At 40.0% G+C, this 21195-nt stretch overlaps 1 protein-coding gene across 1 annotated transcript; it reads right to left on the reverse strand.

The window, feature by feature from the left end:
- Positions 1 to 665: 665 nt before the first annotated feature.
- Positions 666 to 15383, reverse strand: LOC112215298 (myosin-7). The gene is made up of 40 exons (XM_024374219.2): positions 15303 to 15383; positions 15131 to 15172; positions 13960 to 14168; positions 13470 to 13613; positions 13222 to 13378; positions 13105 to 13132; positions 12909 to 13014; positions 12667 to 12759; positions 12184 to 12247; positions 11997 to 12095; positions 11495 to 11598; positions 11178 to 11316; positions 10959 to 11077; positions 10605 to 10754; positions 10332 to 10502; positions 9858 to 10167; positions 9687 to 9760; positions 9293 to 9498; positions 9070 to 9193; positions 8389 to 8525; positions 8044 to 8299; positions 7576 to 7818; positions 7312 to 7488; positions 7072 to 7217; positions 6906 to 6996; positions 6424 to 6813; positions 6192 to 6318; positions 5976 to 6094; positions 5694 to 5890; positions 4727 to 4910; positions 3905 to 4070; positions 3482 to 3606; positions 3091 to 3399; positions 2780 to 2983; positions 2382 to 2678; positions 2126 to 2230; positions 1930 to 2025; positions 1677 to 1811; positions 1293 to 1341; positions 666 to 793 (listed from the first exon to the last, which is right to left on the reverse strand). Exons 3-39 carry the CDS (start codon positions 14158 to 14160, stop codon positions 1321 to 1323), a joined length of 5814 nt encoding a protein of 1937 aa, XP_024229987.2. The 5' UTR covers positions 14161 to 14168; positions 15131 to 15172; positions 15303 to 15383; the 3' UTR covers positions 666 to 793; positions 1293 to 1320.
- Between the last annotated feature and the right edge of the window lie 5812 nt (positions 15384 to 21195).

Genomic DNA, 21195 nt, shown 5'->3' on the forward strand with positions numbered 1-21195 from the left:
TCTTTGATGATTTTATGTTGTGTAAATTCACTTGCCACATAATTGTCGCTTTGTTGATTTCTTTCAAGAGAAAATCAACAAACGCCTAAAACTCTAGCGCCTTTTTGTCAGTAGATAAAGATACTCCATGGATGTAATGTTGGGTCACATGCAAATATGTTCTAATATTAATCAAATTCTCATGAAACCTAGGCAAACTAAATACATTGTTCATCGGTGTGGGTAGTAGTTTCACTTTCTGTCTAATTAGGTATTTTCTGAACAATGTACCTGTCCATTTAGGGCAGTTCCCAACCTTTTTCGATTACGGTACGACAAACTGAATTTTGCTCTGCCAGAATACCACTGAAGTACCCGCTCCTGCATTTGACCAGTAGGCCTATGGTCTCATGAGTCTTCCCAAGTACCCACTGTGGATAGGCTAAGTACCCCCAGGGGTCCTTAGTACCCCTGGTTGGAAGCCACTGATTTAGGGGACACAATTTGGCCCAGGAGCACCACCAGAGATGTTTGTCTATTTTCCTGATTCTCTGTGGGGTCCCCTAAATCTCAGTATATTCTATGAAAACCAGTGTTTACTTAATTTAGTTAAATAACAGTTGATTTCATGCTAATAAAATGTCTAGAATTCCTGTTTGTAATAGAAACAAGCAAAACACAGAAGGCCTATTTTAAATTGACTTTATTCTTTATTCTGCTCATGTTACATGGAGAATATAGAAAACTAAAGCACTACAGTCAGGAGATTTTCAGTAAGGTCCATCCAAGAGCTTCACTCTTCATCATGACATTTCTGTGACAGAAGATGGATAAAGGTTCAAATTGAATTAACTATTGTGAACACTAAAAACATTCTTAGAATATTCTGTGGGTCATCAACTATTAATTAAACAATGGGGCACCTTGTTTGAGTTTACAGAGTACACTACAAACATCATGCATTACACAAACTGTTTACTAGTAAATTAAAGATTTTACAAAAATAATTAAAGAAGCAACGATGTCTGGTGTTTATCTAAGTAAATGTCTAGTATTTATAAGTAAATAAAAATGCGTTGCTTGCCATCACAGTAAGTCACCACTTAAACCAATAAATATTATGCTTTTGAAAAAGTATTTTTTAACCCATGACAGGAAATATTATTCAAATGTATAGAATATAATAGAATAACACTTTATAGGTAGTTGTATGGTTATTGGACATCAAATACTTACAAAGATATTGATGTTGGGGCCATCGTCATACATGACAAATGAAAACCAATATAATTATTTTGATGGAAAGAACTGACCTGGGAGCCGACATCACAACTCTTGACCTCACTCTTCCTCCTTTCCTTTCTGTGATGGAGAAGATGGATTGATTATGAGAAAATGTTTTATACTGCCATTTATACTGTGACCTCTGGTTGAAATTTTACAGTTGGGAACTTCAACAGGTATAGTTACTTAGTAACAATTTAACAAATAATTAATGTATTACTTATTTTCTTCAGGAATCAATGGGTGAATATAGAGAATTGAAATGACCATTAAACAGAGTCCCAGATCCCAGACTTCCCAGAGTCCCAGATCCCAGCTATTTAAGGTTGAGGATTTTGCCATACATTACAAATGGGAATCTGCTTAATTATAACCATTACAACTATGTACATTGAAACAGCAACTTCACTGACCTTGGAGCCGGAATCACGACTCTTGGCTCTCATCTTGTTAACCTGAGACTCAGCAATATCAGCCCTCTCCTCTGCCTCATCCAGTTCATGCTGAATCTTGCGGAACTTGCCCAAACTGGAATTGGCTTGTTCCTCCTGTGAATAATGTTAAATATGAATGTTAAAAATCCTGTGAATAATGTTAAGTTTCTTGCAAACAACAATTTGAGAATTACAGATGTGTTAGTTGGATGATGGAACATTTTCTACTTACAGCCTCCTCTGAAGTTCTCTTGTAGGATTTGACCTTCAGCTGCAGTTTGTCCACCAGGTCCTGAAGACGGGACAAATTCTTACGGTCTTCCTCAGTCTGTCCCCAAAAAGAAAGGAAAAAATTGGTCATTTGTGTGTCTTGCATTTGATTCTTAGCGTGTTAATAATGCACTGTCAAATTAAAATATATGATGTACCTGGTAGGTGAGCTCCTTGATGCGTCTCTCATATTTACGGACACCTTTCACAGCATCACTGCTCCTCCTTTGCTCCATTTCCACTTCACTCTCTAGCTCCCTCACCTAAAAATAAATTATGAATGTTAACACATTAATTCCATTTACGTTGTTAGTTACCACTGCTTTTAATATTAAAGCTAGAAATGTGACTATAAATATGAAAAAATGATTTAGAATTAATAGAAGATTATGTAGCTGGGCCTCAGACACTTACTCTGGACTCCAGCTTCTGGATCTGCTTCTTGCCACCTTTCATGGCAATTTGTTCAGCTTCATCCAGGCGGTGCTGCAGGTCCTTGATGGTCTGCTCCATGTTCTTTTTCATACGCTCCAGATGAGAACTGGTGTCCTGCTCCTTCTTCAGCTCCTCTGCCATCATGGCAGCATCAGTAATGGCCTTTTTGGCCTTTTCCTCAGCATTTCTACACTCCTGCACGGCCTCCTCCACTTCATTCTGAAGCTGGGATGTGTCGCCCTCTAGCTTCTTCTTCTGGCTCAACAGGCTGGTGTTCTACACATATATATGACAAATTCATTTTAATATACCCTCAGCGAATCTCAAATCGCAGACATTTTAAGGAGAACACGAATTGTTATCTATTACCGTCTTACCTGTGAGTGCAGCAGCTGAACTCTCTCACTAACATCCAGCAGTTCCTGCTCAGCCAGTTTGCGGCCTCTCTCAGTCTGCTCCACCAGGGCTCTCAGCTCATCTAGTTCAGCCTGCATCAGGTTGTTGCGTCTCTCTACAATAGCAATGTTCTCCTTCAGATCATCATTGCCACGAAGAGCATCATCCAGCTGCATTTGAGAATCCTGTAGAGAGAATTTATGATTTTACTATATTTTGTTTCACAGTGTGGTTTGGCTTTTTGTGAAGGCACAAGCAATGTTATTAATTCACAATGGTGTGGAGGTGTTACCTTCAGATGGGAATGAAGACCCTTAAGTTGCTTCTGGGCCTCTGCTGCCTGCCTGTTGGCCTGGCTGAGCTGGATCTCCATCTCATTGAGATCTCCCTCCATCTTCTTCTTCAGCCTGAGAGCTTCATTCCTGCTGCGAGTCTCTGACTCCAGGGAGCTTTGTAGGGTATCCACCACTCTCTGCTGGTTCCTCTTATTCATCTCCATCTCCTCATCCTTCTCCACCAGCTTCCGTTCAATGTCAGCTTTGACCTGATTGAACTCCAGCTGTGCTCTCATGATCTTGCCCTCCTCATGCTCTAGGGAGCCCTATGAGACCACAGCCACCCATAGTTTAGAAGATTTTACATTTCAATTCTGGAACTTTCACTATCTGTAAATGTTTTCTTACCTCAGCTTCCTCTAAAGCAGACTGTATCTCAGCCTTCTCCTGCTCCAGCTGTTTACGGATCTTCTCCAGCTCATGGATGCTCTTTCCTCCCTCACCAAGTTGCTCAGTCAGGTCAGAAATTTCCTCTGTGGAAAAATATAATTTTACATCAGAATCTTTTTGTGACAACTAGTAGGGTTGGGCTGTATCCAGATGTTCATACCGGGGTATACGGTATTACCGTTGGTGCATATTTATTTGGCACATCTTAGATAGTTAAATTTACAGTATTGAAAATCATACCATCGGTATTTCAAAATACCCCGGTATACGATACATATGAAAAAACACCCAAGCCTAATAACTACAATATTTTTGTGATCTCTATAACCTATCAATCTTTAATTAACTAAGTTATATAGGCAATAATGCACATTCTCTGACCTTGAAGGTTCTTGTTCTCTCTCTTCATCGTCTCTAGATGATCCAGAGATTCCTCATAAGAGTTCTTGAGTTTGAAGAGTTCAGTGCTGAGAGATCTGGCCTCTTTCTGGGAGCTCTCTAGCTCAGTCTGAGACTCTTCAAACTTCTGCTTCCACTCAGCCAGGACCTGGACACGTAAGTGGTTTCAATACAGTATATGATTAGGATAAGAGGTACTTTATTGTCCATTAACTTACAGAAGAACGATGCTCACAACCTAAGCCCCCGAGAAAACACGGGCAGAATGCAATGGGTCAGCCGCAGTGCAACTCCCCTGGAGCAATTATAGGTGTGAAGTGCCTTGCTCAAGGGTATGTAGGATGATGACAGCAACCTTCTGGTTGTCGGCGAATTCAACGCCAGATTTTCTCATCTGAGCTGGGATTCAAGGCCTGCTTCTCTAACCACTAGTCTACATGCTGTCCCTATTATGTACTATAATCAATCAAATGTATTTATAAAGCCCTTCTTACATCAGCTGATGTCACAAAGTGCTGTACAGAAACCCAGCCTAAAACCCCAAACAGCAAGCAATGTAGGTGTAGAAGCAGGGTGGCTAGGAAAAACTCCCTAGAAAGGCCAGAACATAGGAAGAAACCTAGAGAGGAACCAGGCTATGAGGGGTGGCCAGTCCTCTTCTGGCTGTGCCGGGTAGAGATTATAACAGAACATTGCCAAGATGTTCAAATGTTCATAGATGACCAGCAGGGTTAAATAATAATCACAGTGGTAATGAAGACTAATAGGAAGGCTAATTGGACTTGTCTACAATTAATTTTCTACCTTGTCGAAGTTCCTTTGCTTTTTGTCCAGAGCGGCAGCAGATGCATTGGATCTCTCCACATCCACCATGAGATCTTCAATCTCATTCTGGAGTCTGTGTTTAGTCTTCTCCAGGGAGGAGCATTTAGCATTAACAGCTTCCACAGCCTCCTCTGCATCCTGCAGACGCTGAGCCAGCTTCTTCCTGGATTGACATAGATGAGAAACATTTAAGACATCTGCCTTTTTTCTGTCTGATATTTAATGGTTCTATATCAGGTAATCTATGTATCATTCATCATGTACTTTTGTGTGTCACTAATTCAGCCAAGGTTGAATAGCCTTAAATGTAAGACAGAAACCTTGCTTTTTTTTGTAAGCTTCAATATTGCAAATAGATTGTGGCTTCTATCAATGTAATTGTCTGCATACTTTCCAATCCCCCATAAATATATTTTTTTAAAGATATATTATTAAATATATATCTTTTTTTAAATATGTGTTTGTTTATTATTTTCCCCCAACCCTACCATCCCTCCCCTAATTGGAGTAAACTAATGGACGACAACAACAACACTTAGGCTCCTACTTCCATCTTATACATACTATATACATTTTACAGACACAGTATATTTTACATTAGTTATCTTTAGTTTGTTTTCAGTCCCATCTTTCAGCTACCCTCAACCCCACCCATCTATCTCTGAACACCATACAGTTGTGAAGTTTCACAAAAGTTCTGAACTTTTCTTTCTATTCTCTTAGTTTCTACAGATTGTAAATTAAAAATAACCATTTTTGCTAAGTGTGTTATTATTTTATTGATCGATTGACTATGACTTTTCAGATGACCCAGTAGTGCTATTTGCAGAGTTAACCAGGTAAATGTTGCAATCCTTCAGCCATTCCTGAATCTGTATCCCCCATATATATAACATTCTATTGGTTACAATACTTTTGTATAATAATTTAAATTAAGCGTCCTTACTTTGCATCTTCAAGCTCCTCGGTCTTCTGGATGGCATCAGTTTCATACTTGGTTCTCCACTGAGCCACTTCAGCATTAGCCTTGGACATGCCACGCTGCAGCTCAGACTTGGCCTCCTGCTCCTCCTCATACTGCTCCCTCAGCAGATCTGAGTCATGGCGAGCAGACTGCACTGCATGGGCAAGTGCGTTCTTTGCCTGGTAAGGACATTTTGTAAAGAATCAAATTATGCCGGAGGTTAAATGAAGTTGATTATTGACACTGCATTTTTAGTATAAATACCTTGACTTCCTCCTCCAGTTGTCTCTTGAGGTCTTCAATCTGCTGAACGTTGGACTGCTTACCTCTGGTCAGTTGGGAGACCAGAGAGTCTTTCTCCTCCAGCTGTCTGGCAAGTTCACCTGTTTTAAGGCAATTCTAATTATTTCAAATTATATTACTTATTTGGTTATTTGTTGTTGCTGTTCATGTGAATGTCCATATTTTTTGTTAATATACCATTCTCAGTTTGAAGCTTTGCTTTCTGCATGGTGAAATCATTGATGGATCGCTGTCCTTCCTCAGCTTTTGTCCTGTATTCACTCATCTGGTCCTCGAGTGTGCGGCACATTTTCTCCAAGTTTGTCTAAAAACAGATTTGTTTTTTGAATGACAGAACACCGTCACTAGATTCCATCATTAAAAAGCATGTGCAGATAACACGTTTTGATTGCTTAGTGATACCACATACTTTAGACTTGACAATCTGCTCCATGTTGGAGACCACATCATCCAGCTCCAGCCTGAGCTCACTCTTCTCCTTCTCCAGCTTCTGCTTCACTCTCTGAAGGTTGTCAATCTGCTCTCCCAGGTCAGCCACACTGTCAGCATTTTTCTTCCTCAGAGTGGCAGCTGTAGCCTCATGCTGCAGAGTAGCCTCTTCAAGGTCTCTGCGCACCTTCTGAAACTCAGACTCCCTTTTCTTGTTCATCTCAATCTGGGCAGCAGTGGCTCCACCTGCTTCCTCCAGCCTCTCACTGATCTCTTCCAGCTCTCTGGACAAGTCTGCCCTCTGTTTCTCCACCTTGGCACGGGCAGCTCTCTCAGCCTCAAGCTCTTCCTCCAGCTCTTCAATGCGGGCCTGAAATGGTTGGAATTGAAATGTTTTGTTAAGAACAGAACATAAACAAGTGTAACACAATGATGACCTTTTCAACAATACTTTTAAAATACCTGCAGCTCCTTCAGTTTCTTCTGAAGTTGGGCACTCATGGCCTGCTCATCCTCAATCTTGCTGTTGAGTTGGCTCGTCTCAAAATCCTTCCTGATAAGTAAAGCACAGATTTTAGAGCTTTCTGTAAAGGAATTATTCATTAGATTTTGTGGGTTGTGATCTTACTTCTTCATTCTCTCCTCCAGTTGCTGCTTGTCGTTCTCCAGGTCCATTAGGCTCTCCTGGGTCAACTTCAAGTCTCCTTCTAGCTTTCTTTTGGCTCTCTCAAGGTCCATCCTGACCTTCTTTTCTTGCTCCAGAGACCCTTCAAGCTGATAAAGGATATATTAAACATTATTGTGCTGTAGGCTATTTTAGGATATTACTTAATTTGTTGTAATTTTTTATTTCCTATTTGGTACTCACATCATCAACTTGCTGTTCCAGTTTGGCTTTGGCCTTGGTCAGCGTGTTGACCTTGTCCTCCTCACTCTGCAGGTCATCCAACGTTTGCTGATGAGCCTCCTGCAGAGCCTTCTTCTCCTTGGTCAGCTTAGCAATGATTTCATCCAGAGCTGCCATCTCTTCAGTCAGGTTTTTAACCTAAGGAAACGGATCAATGTCTTTACGTTTTCATCCAAAACAATCAATTGGAGTTTTAACAATACAATAATGAAGAACAACTTTTACCTTGTTCTCTGTGGCATGCTTTTCCTTCTCCACTTTAGCCAGAGTGAGCTCCAGATCATCAATGTCCTTCTTGAGTTCTGAGCACTCATCTTCCAGCTTCCTCTTCTTAGCAGTCAGCTCTGAATTCATCTCCTCCTCATCCTCCAGTCTTTCTGTCAGCTCTTTGGATTTGGCCTCAAGCTGGATTTTGCTCTTGATCAGACCCTCGCATCTCTCTTCAGCATCACCAATAGTGTCTTCTGACTGTCAATGTGTCAATATATTGTAAGTATATCAAATTCTCCAAAGCTCAGAAGTTTGTTTGGTGGCAAAATATTTGGAGACTACAAATGCTCCGCTGATTGTACATACCTATTTAGCAAATCATGTCTCCTCTTTCTCTGTTTTTACATTTGTCTAGTTAGCTAAGGCAATTTTGACAAAGGATGTGAGCGCAGAAACGTAACTGGTGCAGTTAAAATTACTCACAGTTTGGACAGCGATCTGCAGGTCATTCTTCTCTTGGATAAGGGAGACCATTTTCTCTTCCAGCTCCTTTCTACGGGCTTCACTTTTAGCATAAGCCTCTTTAAGCTTCAGGAATTCTTCCTTCATGTTCGCCATCTCCTTCTCAGTCTCTGCTGACTTCAGCAGAGGTTTAATCTTAAAGAACATCTTCATCCAGGGCCAATTCTTGACACCCATGAAGGCACGAATGTTCCATTGGATCACAAGCAAGGCGTCCCTGTGAAATGGAACAGAAGTAGCTTTTTATACACCCTTTTCCACCTCCACCATATTGTCTGCAGAGGTTTTATCTACTCTTATTCCAACCTGCGGTCAACAATTTTCTGGAACTCAATTCTGGCAAGTAGACCACGTGATCGGGCTTGCATTCCAGTGATGATAAGAGCGAGACGGTCATCTCTCATCTCCTCAAGGGTACCCAGGAGACCAGCCTTGAAGAACACCTAATGATAAACCAAGGCCATACTTTGGTGCATGGATTGTCTTGTATTTGTACGATTGTATTTTTCTGCCAGTTGACCATAAATAACTTGAATGTGGTATCTTCCAGATTTACAAAACGTAGTAGTCATGTTTAGACGGCTAATTTCTTGCCTCTTTGAAAATGGCACAAATTGACGACAAGTTGGCCTTGTAATGTGCAATTGATTTTACAACTTCTGTCCCAGCATGACCGAGAGTGAAAAAAATGTGCACGTTTTTAAAAAACATGTACAGAATGTCTATCTCAAACAGTATGGCCACAATGCTTTTGATATCTTATATATAGCCAGATATGGATCTACTACATGGTAAAAATTTGCATTTCTTGACTTGATCCATTTACCCTAGAGACAGATGATATGTAGAAAGCATGCTCAGTGGAATATCATCAGTTATTTCAACAGGCATTTATCAGGTAAACCTAGTGGTAATATACTGCTTGGACCCCGTAATTGCTGCTGGTCCAACAGGTCTAATTGCTTTTCATCTATTTAGGGAACGTACCTTAGTGTGTCCTAATCTGTACTGGGTGTGGTCAATGTCCAGAGAGCCTAGCAGTTTTTCTGCTGCCTTCATGTTGTCAATGAACTGACCCTCAGGGATAGCATTTGGATTGAGGATGCGGTATCTGAATTTAAATCAGAAAGCAATTATCTTCAAAAATGGAACACCTAAATAGGTAAACAGTTGAATTTATTTTGGACAGGAAATGCATATTGATTTGTACCTTTGTTTGAAGTCAGCATACAGGATCCTGTTGGGGAAGCCCTTTCTGCAGATCCTGATGCCTTCCAGCACACCGTTACAGCGCAGCTGGTGCATGACCAGAGGATTCTCCATGGCCCCAGGAGTCTTGGTCTCGTTGGGGATGAGGCAACGCACAAAGTGGGGGTGAGTAGACCTCAAGTTGGTCATGAGTTTACCCAAGTTCTCCTGTAAGTATGACAAATGTAGAATTTTCCATAAATGACTCCCAGTACCTCACGAGTCATAACGGCATTTAATGCTGACATGCCAATCCACAACAAACTGACATGTCAAATTTAGCACAAATATAATACATGTGTTATTTTCTGCCATTTGAAAACATCAGAAGTATATTGATTTAAAGTCAGATCTACCCTGTGCAATGCAGACACAGTCTGGAAGGAAGAGCCTTTCTTCTTCTTTCCTCCAGCCGCTTTTTCTTCAGGTGCTGTATGATAATGACATCAATTAAATATACTATTGTCATGTACATTTGTATTTATTTCTATGGTTTGTAGTCTTTGCCGATTAAAAACACATAGTACCTCCTTCTGCACCAGCATAGCTCACAAAGAGGTTGGCCAGGAACTTAAGACTTGACTTCTGGAACAGTCCGACCACAGTCTCATTCAGCGGGTCCTTGTTCTTCACCAGCCAGTTACCAATGTTGTAGTCAACAATGCCAGCATAGTGAACCAGGGAGAAATGTGCCTCTGGTCTACCCTTAATAATTCTAGGCTTCTGGAAGCATGCATTTTTCCCCAGATGGTTCTCATACAGCTTAGCTTTGAATGTAGAATCACTGGCCTTGGGGAACATGCACTCCTCTTCAAGGATGGACATGATACCCATGGGCTGAAAGGGGAAAATGAATGAAAATAAATGAATACTAAGGCAAAAGCATAAATATGAGAATAATTTGTTGTTGAAGCACATTTATGAAGATTGCCCTTATAATGTTTGAAATCCTAAAGATTCAATCATATTAATTAAACTACTGCGAAACTGAAGACACCAACCCTTTCAATGAGGTCAATGCAGGCAGCCAAGTCCATGCCGAAGTCAATGAACTCCCAGACGATGCCCTCTTTTTTATATTCTTCCTGCTCCAGCACAAACATGTGGTGGTTGAAGAACTGTTGCAGCTTCTCATTAGTGAAGTTGATGCACAGCTGCTCAAAGGTGTTGAACTGAAATTGAAGTTTACAGTTACTTTATTTTGTCAGCTGTAATGTTTTAGATGAATCGTTTTTTTACGTGTCCTATTTATAAAATGTACATCAAACACTCACATCAAAGATCTCAAAGCCGGCAATGTCCAGCACACCAATGTAGTGCTGGCGAGCGTTCTTCGTGTCCAGTGTAAGGTTGATTCTTATCACCATCCAGAGGAACATGTTCTCGTAAATTTTCTTTGCCAGTGCACCAATGGAGTAGTAAACCTTCAAAATATTGAGAAAATAATTTACCAAAACATAGACTCCACATAAACGCACAGGGACAGTTTCCCAGACACAGATCAGGCCTTGGACTAAAAGGCATCATCAATGAGGAATCACAGGCATGAACATATTAGCAACTCTAGACAGAAGTTTTATGCTCAAAATTATTATCTCCTGGAAATGTACAACCTTTTTGAGACTCACCTGGTCGACACTCTGACCTTTGGTGACCCACTCATTTCCTACTTTGACCCTTGGGTGACACAGCCCCTTGACCAGGTCAGCAGAGTTTAGGCCCATCAGATATGCAGCTTTGTCAATATCTGGAAAGGCAATGTTTTATGGTTGGAGGAGGCACTCTGAGCGTCATATTTTTCAGATATTACTTTATGTTAAAGTGAGAGGTTTTTAATCGGTGCTCACCCTCAGTGCCATCTGCCTCTGCTTGCTCCTCCCGCTGCTTATTCTTGAACTTCAGGTTGCCGTAGTGCATGATGGCCCCAGTCAGCTTATAAATGCCATTAATCTCTTCTTGGGAGAATCCAAGCACATTAAAGGCATCCTAGTTTCGAAATAAAAGCCATTGTTTTGTATTGGAAAGAGAGTTGGATATAAGTGGAATAAATCAAAATCAAATCACATTTTATTTGTTCACATGCCCTGAATACAACAGGTGTAGACCTTGCTGTGAAATGCTTACTTCCAAGCACATACAGTGTTCATGAACATATTTTACTCACATCAGTAGCCATTAGCTCATCTGCATCATTAATGGAAGTTACAGCAATCTCTCCTTGGGAGATGAAGGCGTAGTCATAGGGATTGCTGGTGATGAGTAGCATCTCTGAAAATAATCGAACAGCACAGTTTGATTTGTGTTCAGGCTGTGGTATAGGCCATAACATAATATAGTGTAAGGGCCCCCCCCTACCGACCAGGGTGCACCCTACAGTTTGGGAACCGCTGGTCTAAGATCCCTTCCAATGTGTTATCCAATGTCATTTTAGAAAAACGCTCAGTGTCACAAGGATTTTGTTAAACAAAATCTCTTTCTCTGAGCAATTGAATTAGTATAAAATGTATATAATAAAAAAAATGTAGTATTTGTATTAAAGTATTTGTTTTGCTCATCTTTATCATGGGATCCAATAAATCTGTACCCCACTGTAATCAGTAGTTCTCAGTTGAATTCAGAATTAGACCTTAAGCCTGCTCAGTAGTGTTTGATGATTTAATACTCACCCAGCAGTTCTGGTTTCTTTTGGGACAGGATCTGGTAGAAGATGTGATAATCTCTCTCAGCCTTGAGCTGGAAAGTTACACGTGACTTCTCCAGTAGATCTGATCAGTATGGAAAAGTGCTTTTGGTATTAATGTGTTTCCTGTCAAAGAGACCTTCAATTCTGAGCAAATATACTATTGTACTCACAAGTCTCAATGTCAGCAGACGAAAGCTTCCCAGTGACTCCAAAATGAATTCGGATGAATTTACCCTGAAAGTTATTGTCAAAAGCAGAAATGAATGAGCACACCAGATTTGGGTTCAAGTAGTAGTTGTTTTCTTTTTGAATAGGTGTGCTTGATTGAGCTTGCGTGGTGTAGTGGAACTGATGGAATAGTCTCAAAAGTTTAAATCACACCTTTCACACTCTAGGCAGGCTCGATCAAACACAAAGTATTTGAAAGAAACAACAAATAGTATTTAAACCCAGGTCTGTTGCACACATACAGTCCCAAAGGGAAGATTAGCTGATGGACCCGAGGAAGATTAGCTGACGTCATGACATCAACTAATGGGGATCCTAATAAAATTATTATCCTTATAAAATTCAAATCGAGAAGATAACAGATAAGATTAAAATATAGGATAAGATTTGAATGGTCTTTGACTGCAAACAAAGAACAAACTTACGAATCGAGAGGAGTTGTCATTCCTGATGGTCTTGGCATTACCAAAAGCCTCCAGGGCAGGATTGGCCTGGATGATTTGATCCTCCAGTGTCCCCTAGAAACCAACATCCATACAGTGTGAAAATGCTGCAATGAACACCAATACTACATGAATAAAAATGGATTTTGTCAACATATGCACATCCAGCCATGAGCAATGTTTCATTTGGGATTGATAATGATGAATATTTGCATTCTGTTTACCTTTTTTTCTTCTGCAGCGCTTTTCTTTCCGCCGACAGCAGCAATGCTGGCAAAATACTGGATGACTCTCTTGGTGTTCACAGTCTTTCCAGCACCGGATTCTCCGCTGGGATTGAAATACAAATGTTGATGTTTCAGAATTTATCTTATTCTTAAATAGCCTCAAATCAATATAACCTTTGGTTGATGTACTTACGTGATAAGAACAGACTGATTTTCCCTGTCTGTTGAAAGAGAAGTATCAGTAAATGTGTCATTATACAAAAAAAAATTGATATGCCAATGTAGATGAAAAGGAAAAGTGATATTTTACCTGACAACATGTACTGGTAGGCATTGTCAGAGATGGAGAAGATGTGAGGAGGAGCTTCTGTCCTCTTCTTGCCTCTGTATGCATTGACAACAGACTGATCGTACACTGGCAGCCACTTGTAGGGGTTGACAGTGACACAGAACAGCCCTGAGTAGGTCTGTGGAAGACGAGGGAGATGCAGATTTAGTTTCATTCATTTGAATGAATGTTTGATTTAATGGAGATATTAGCAGTCAGGCTTGACTTACGTAGATCATCCAGGCTGCGTAACGCTCTTTGAGGTTAAACAGCACAGCAGGCTCGTGCAGGAAGGTGAACATCGCCATGTCCTCAATTTTATCAAACTTTGGCGGGTTCTGGGGGTGAACGTCATCCTCCTTCACAGTAACAGTCTGAAAGATGAGCAAATTAAATGATTTGTTTCATTTTCAAGGTGAAGAGGTATTCACTTTTGAGACAAATCCTATCTTGAGATTGCACACAATGTTGAATTTTCACAAATCAACCATTTACATGTAATTCCTGATTTGCATAAAAGTTAAAGATCTCAAGTCAGGATTCTGCTCCTTGTTATCTCTTGTGAGAAGAATGTTTATAGTCAACAGTAAAGCGCATAACTCAATTCAGTTTATAACTAACTGTTCATCAATCATAGAGTTATCCTAGCAGAAAATGTATTATCTTGTGATTTTCTCCAGGTCATATATTTTCAGAAATGCTTTTCCCCAAAATATTTACCTTTCCAAACTCAGTATCAACGGTGACTTTAGCCCCATCTCTGCTGGTGATTGTGGCCTTGACGTACTCAACCTCAGGGTCTGGCACATAGCACTCTCTCTTTATGTCAAAGGGTCTAGTCTGGCATTCCATACGCTCCTTGTCTGACTTACGCAGATAGGAAGCTGCGCCCCCAAACTCTGCCATCAATGCGTCCCCCATTCTTAAATCTGTGCAGGCAGGAAAAGAGCATTGGACACATACATATGTATATATTACACACAGTACCAGGTTTGAGTTGGAATAATATAATGTATTTGTTGTAGATATGTATGTATTTGTGTATATATTATTAGGTTACATTTACTAAACTATAGATTTACATGTGGCTGTCTTCTCACTGTTGCCAAGGTGTGTTGTATGCTAGGATTCTCATAGCAAACTGTTCTCAAACTCAAAGCTGCAATATGTCACTTTGTAGGCGACCCAACCAAATTAACATAGAAAAATGTGTTATAGATATGTCATGATCATTGAAAGCAAGGCTAGGGAGCGGTATATCTGTTCTATATGCACTATTTCTATGCTTCCCGTTCTTAAGTTTTGTTTTTGTGTATTTTACTTTCAGTTTTCTACAGCTTCAAAAAGCTGAAAATATCAATATTTTGGGTTATGTAAAAGTTATTTCACCTCGTTTTAGATGGGACAATGATTCTCTACACTATACTTGTAAATTAGCCTTAATACTTAAATTATTATTATTTTAAAGACCTAAATCAATTGAAATATTAGTATCACTGTATGTATATACTGTTTATGTGAGTAGTATTCTGCAGCATGGCAGACCAATAGAACTTTTAAATAATAGCTTTTAAAAAATGGTGTTGTGTCAGAACACCAGTAGGCTACCCGATTTAGAACCCTAGATTGATAAGACTATCTGAACAATATGAAGGTCAGCAAACCAATAGCACATTGAAAATAAACCAAAACATGTGAGGTTCACAGCAGACCAAAAGTAGCTAGGTCCACTGTAGCTCAAATCTACAGCTTGTGTTAGTGATGACACTGACTACATGTAATTACTATACGGAAAGACGTATTATGCATCATATACAAGTTGACTAGATTGATGAGTACAGACCAAAATAAAAAATGGCATTAGAATAAGAATTTGGATTATGATTCTTACCTGTTGTTGGTTACACCCTGGATACGTTGGAAAGGATCTCTACTGAGAATGAAATAGACAAATATAAAGACCAATATCAATCAACTTGCTAGTTTAAATGTGGTAATGACAATTGTTTGGTCCTGTGATGATTATTTTTGCCCTCCTCAGCAGACTGCCTCTATATGCTTACCTTCAGGATGTCCAGTGCCTTGTGTCTCCCCTGGTCTGTCTCCCCTGGTCTCCATCACTCTTTATAGAGTGTTGATCAGCCCTATATGGAGATGGGCCATGTCAGGACATGAATTAGACTGATTATTTCAAAAGATCTGTATTTGGGGCTAGAGGTGTATACCTCTTTTGACCTATCAGGCTCGTTCTAACAACAGGCTATTCCAGGGTGGACAAAGGAGGGGAGAAATTGGCTGCATTGAAAGCCCACTTGATCATAGGGCAGTCTCAGGCACTGTAGTCATCTAAAAATGCCAAGCATGTATATTTGACCAATGGGAATTAATCCAATTATATATTTTAACGTGCACTGACACAAAGTAAGTTAGGTCCAAAAACAGTTTGAAACGTTGAAACCATAAGTAATGTATGTCCGTTTTTTGTTTTTGAAATACCCTGTTATACTTTGCTCATTGTGAACACTTGGGGGTGACATAAGAAAGTGTTGTTGCAGTGCGTAAACTCACAATAGGGTTCTTATGACAAGTGCAGCTGTCTTTTGTTCACCAAGACAAGGTCACTCTTCTATGCATTGTAACAGCTACTGAAGTATTAAACTAGACCTCATCTTGTTGACGTGACATAGTTTCTTTCCCTTTGTCCTTGATGACAAAAATAACCCTGTGAAATTGTTCTTTGGGTGTACAGTTTATGAAAAGCCCATAATTCAATTAATTTAAGCCACAAATGGAGCAAAGTATGAAAATGTATGACCTCACTACTGTAAGTCGTTCTGGATGAGAGTGTCTGATAAAATGTAAACTGCCTAAATAAAGGAAAGGCCAACATAAAGTGTCCTAATAGGAGCGTTGGGCCACAACAACCTGCCAGAACATAGATTCTACAAGTCTCTGGAACACTATTGGAGGGATGCGACACCATTTCTTCCAGGACAAATTACATCATTTGGTGTTTAGTTGACGGTAGTGATAAACTCTGTCTCAGGCGCTGCTCCAGAATCTCACATAAGTGTTCAGTTGGGCTGAGATCTGGTGACCGAGACACACACACCCTTTAAACCCCCTATGCTCCTTTGAGTCCCTTCTTTCAAAGTCACTGACATGTTTTCTTCTAGCCATGGTAGCCAAGATAATGGGCAACTGGGCATTTTTATACATGACCCTAAGCATGATAAGGTTTTAATTGCTGAACTAACTTAGGAAACACACCTATGTGGACGCACCTGCTTTCAATATACTTTGTATCCTTCATTTATTCAAGTGTTTCCTTTATTTTGGCAGTTAGATGTACATGTCACTTTCAAGAAACTCATGCTAGTTTTAACAAGGGGGACTCAAAATGTAAAAATGTTTTAAATAACTTGTGTAAGGTGTTGGCTAATCAGGTTAGAAACGTCTCTGTAGAGTAGTATGTAAGGTGCTGACTAATCAAGTTAGAAACGTCTGTGTAGAGTAGTATGTAAGGTGCTGACCCAACATAATAAGGTCTTAGATTTGTAGTAACGTGCTGTTAAAGGTCAAGATGGCTGTCAGTGCATTAGTGTGAAGCTGTCTACAAGTTGTCTATGAGGTGATAATACTATATAAGTGGTTGTCATCACCAGAGAGTTTCCCTCCTTAGACCTCTTCAGGAGCACCTTTGACTCATACAATTTCACACCTTGGGCATTCAGCCTTGAGGTTCTTTACTTTACTTCCACATGCTACTCCTCAATGACACTGTTAGGTGTCCAATTCCCAGCTGTCGGGAAATTAATTCCTGTCACTACAGGAGGGAACACATACTGATCATGACAAAACAGTCAGTTTTTACCCTAAAACCATATCAGTAGATGGTTAAAAACAAATGATATTCTCTCTCTCTCTCTCTCGAAGATGGATTTCAAAAGAAGCAATGTATTGTAAGCCAAGACTATCACTATTCTTTACCATGAGGAGAATGTAACACCCTGCAACCCATCAGCGAATACATTTATTTATCTTCTTCTTTTTTAACCCCTTTTTCTCCCCAATTTCATGGTATCCAGTTGTTAGTAGTTACTATCTTGTCTCATCGCTACAACTCCCATACGGGCTCGGGAGAGACGAAGGTCGAAAGCCATGCGTCCTCCGAAACACAACCCAACCAAGCCGCACTGCTTCTTAACACAGCGCAAATCCAACCCGGAAGCCAGCCGCACCAATGTGTCGGAGGAAACACCGTGCCCCTAGCGACCTGGTCAGCGTGCACTGCGCCCGGCCCGCCATAGGAGTCGCTAGTGCGCGATGAGACATGGATATCCCTACTGGCCAAACCCTCCCTAACCCGGACGACGCTAGGCCAATTGTGCATCGCCCGGCTGCGACAAAGCCTGGGCTCGAGTCTCTGGTGGCACACAGCTAATACATTTCAAGCCTATAAAATTGACCATGACCCACAACCCTCAAATGTTTGAATTAAGCAGTTAGCCCCAAGGAGGTGTGGTATATTGGCCATATACCGCAACCCCCCGAGGTGTCTTATTGCTATTATTAACTGGTTACCAACCTAATTAGAACAGTAAACAAGTAATTTTGTGTCATACACGTGGTATATTTAAGCAAAAAGGCCCAGGGGGTGTGTCGTATATGGATAATATACCACAGCTAAGGGCTGTTCTTACGCAGTGCCATGGTATATTGGCCATATACTACAAGATCCTTATGGCTATTATAAACTGGTTACCAACGTAATCAGCACTAAAATCGGTAAAAATACATGTTTTGTCAAACATGTAGTATACATTCTGATATACCACGGCTGTCAGCCAGTCAGCATTCAGGGCTCGAACCACCCAGTTTATAATGTCTAATATACCATGGCCTTCAGCATCTAGGACCCAAACTACCTGGTTTATAATATATTATCTACAGCGACTCAACGTGCTTATGCTCCCGGGAATCTAATCACCCATTCTGGTGTTGCAAGTGCCATGCTCTACCAACTGAGCAACAAAGGACCACACTCTCTCTCATCAAGCTCCTTACTTAGTCTCAATACTTGAGCAGTCTATTCTAGGCTCAACCTTTCTTTATACGTCCTCATTCTCAGCTGTCCAGTCTTCTCGTGTTATCAACACTGTGTTCTCTCTGTCAGATAGAAGGAATGATGGCTGGACACCTTACCACTGTTCTGCTGTGTAACCTGATTCTCCTTTGCATTTCAAGGACTGCACTATCTTTAGGATGTCCATGCATCTGTTGTGACACAAAGGTCGTTGAAAACTCACGCAACTCACATCTCAGTGTTTGTCTTTGTCCTTGGCATTGCTGTTAACGCTCTGATGCTATTGGGCTTGTGCTATTCCCATACTGTAGATGCTTTAACAGAACTAACTGTCATCGAAATGTGTTGCACTATAAATGTAACTGATTGTTGGTTTTAGAATGATTTTGAAAGCTGAGTTTAAAGTGAAGGTTGCAAGAAAGGTTGTTGTTTGTCACTTGCATTTCTGTGCAAACCCAATACAATGGTGAACCTCCTTGTACAGTAAAGTAGCTATCTACATCTGTTCATTGACTGGCAAATTGTTTACTCTGTCACCTCGCAGATATTGAATATTAGACAGTTTTGCCAAAATTTGTCACACTTAGTTTTTTATTTGTGGGGTAACTGAAAACTCCCTTTGGAACTGCTGGCTGTTTTAAAGTGTTGTACTACAGTATGGCTTACTAACAATTAACAGGATAACAGACGTGTCCTGTTTGGACTCAGGCAGTTACGGTGTAGTATTAACCTTATCTGTATCAGATGTAGAAGGTGTTTCTTACAACCTTCATTTTAAACTCAGCTTTCAAAATCATTCTAAAACCAACAATCAGTTACATTTATAGTGCAACACATTTCGATGACAGTTAGTTCTGTTAAAGCATCTACAGTATGGGATGGGACTCTCCTCCATGTGACTCATAGATGCAGGTCCAGCCTCTTGCATTGGGAGACCTCCTGTCAGGGACTCCAAACATGACCACACACACGAGATGGTAAGAAGTTAACAATCTTTGGTAGCATTAAATTGTACACTGTTACAGTGTCTATGGTTTTATTTACTTTTAATTAGATTTGTTATGTCTTTAATTTCTGTCTTTTGATACCATGAACATACAGATGCACTGGTTAACAAGTTACCTTTTCTGCTCACGTCACGCTGCGGCAGCAAGCACAATTGCTAGTTTTATTTCTATCTATCGTTGCAAGCTAGTTTTGAAGAAAATACACACATTTATTTTTGATAGAATTTACCGTAGAACGTTAGATATTTATTGAATTCCCATCGGGACGGAGGGTAACTTTTAAACCAGCTGATTTGTGTGATAAACTTTTTTTTATTTTCTCAATTTGATCTTACTGTCACGCCCTGACCATAGAGAGCCATTGTTTCTCTATGGTGTAGTAGGTCAGGGGGTGAATAGGGGGTGATCTAGTATATCTATGTCTATGTTGTGTTCTAGTTTCTTTTTCTATGTTTAGTGTTCTGTATGATTCCCAATTAGAGGCAGCTGGTAATCGTTGTCTCTAATTGGGGTTCATATTTAAGTATTTATTTTTCCCACCTGTGTTTGTGGGATCTTGTTTATGTGTAGTTGCCTGTGAGCACTTCATTGTCTTCACGTTTCGTTCATTCTTTATTGTTGTGTGCGTTTCAGTTAATAAACATGTGGTAACCATATCATGCTGCACCTTGGTCCGATAATTCTTACGACGAACGTGACACTTGCATTTCACTTTTCATCTCTTTCAGCTAATTCATTTTGCTTTCAAGTTCCTTCTACATCTGTACATCAGCTCATTTCAAGTTCCTTCTACATCTGTACATCAGCTCATTTCAAGTTCCTTCTACATCTGTACATCAGCTCATTTCAAGTTCCTTCTTCCCTCTACATCTGTACATCAGCTCATTTCAAGTTCCTTCTACATCTGTACATCAGCTCATTTCAAGTTCCTTCTACATCTGTACATCAGCTCATTTCAAGTTCCTTCTTCCCTCTACATCTGTACATCAGCTCATTTCAAGTTCCTTCTACATCTGTACATCAGCTCATTTCAAGTTCCTTCTACATCTGTACATCAGCTCATTTCAAGTTCCTTCTACATCTGTACATCAGCTCATTTCTAAATATTATATCTGATTGTTGTCTCCATGTCTTCTAAACTTTAGTTTGGACCCTTATAAATGTACTTTTTGTAACCGAATACAGTTCAGGTACCATTAACAGTTTTGAATGGGTCGGCCTCTAAGTAGCCTATGTAAAACAAGTGCTCTTGTTTAGATTTTTTTTTAAATAAAAAAAATGTATTACTTTTTATTTTCTTACTTTATCCATGCATTTCTCCATATAATTTGTAGGTTTTTCTCTGTTCAAGCTGTTGCACTACTTTGCTCATTTATATTTGCTGTATGACTTTCCTCTATCAATAATTATTCTGTTTGATATACTTTTTGCATTCATTATCATTTAAAAATATATATATATATTTTGTATTTAACTAGTCAAGTCAGTTAAGAACAAATTATTATTTACAATGATGGCCTACACTGGCCAAACCCGGACAACACTGGACCAATTGTGTACCGCACTATGGGACTCCCAATCACAGCCGGTTGTGATACAGCTTGGATTGGAACCAGGGTGTCTGTAGTGACGCCTCTAGCACTGAGATGCAGTGTCTTCGACCACGGGATTAGTTGACCTGAAAGGTCTTTAAGTGAAGTTAGCACTGTACTCTGGAACCTGTCGTGTTGTAGGGTCTGGGCCTTCAAAGACCAGAACTGACTATAGCCATGGCTGTAATAAAAATACATGTATTGTACAAGACCTAATTGTAATGTACCAAATGAATTTACGATGTGAAAATATTTCATGAGGATACACTTG

The sequence above is a fragment of the Oncorhynchus tshawytscha genome, linkage group LG16 (genome assembly GCF_018296145.1).
Source record: "Oncorhynchus tshawytscha isolate Ot180627B linkage group LG16, Otsh_v2.0, whole genome shotgun sequence".
Classification (NCBI taxonomy): domain Eukaryota; kingdom Metazoa; phylum Chordata; class Actinopteri; order Salmoniformes; family Salmonidae; genus Oncorhynchus; species Oncorhynchus tshawytscha.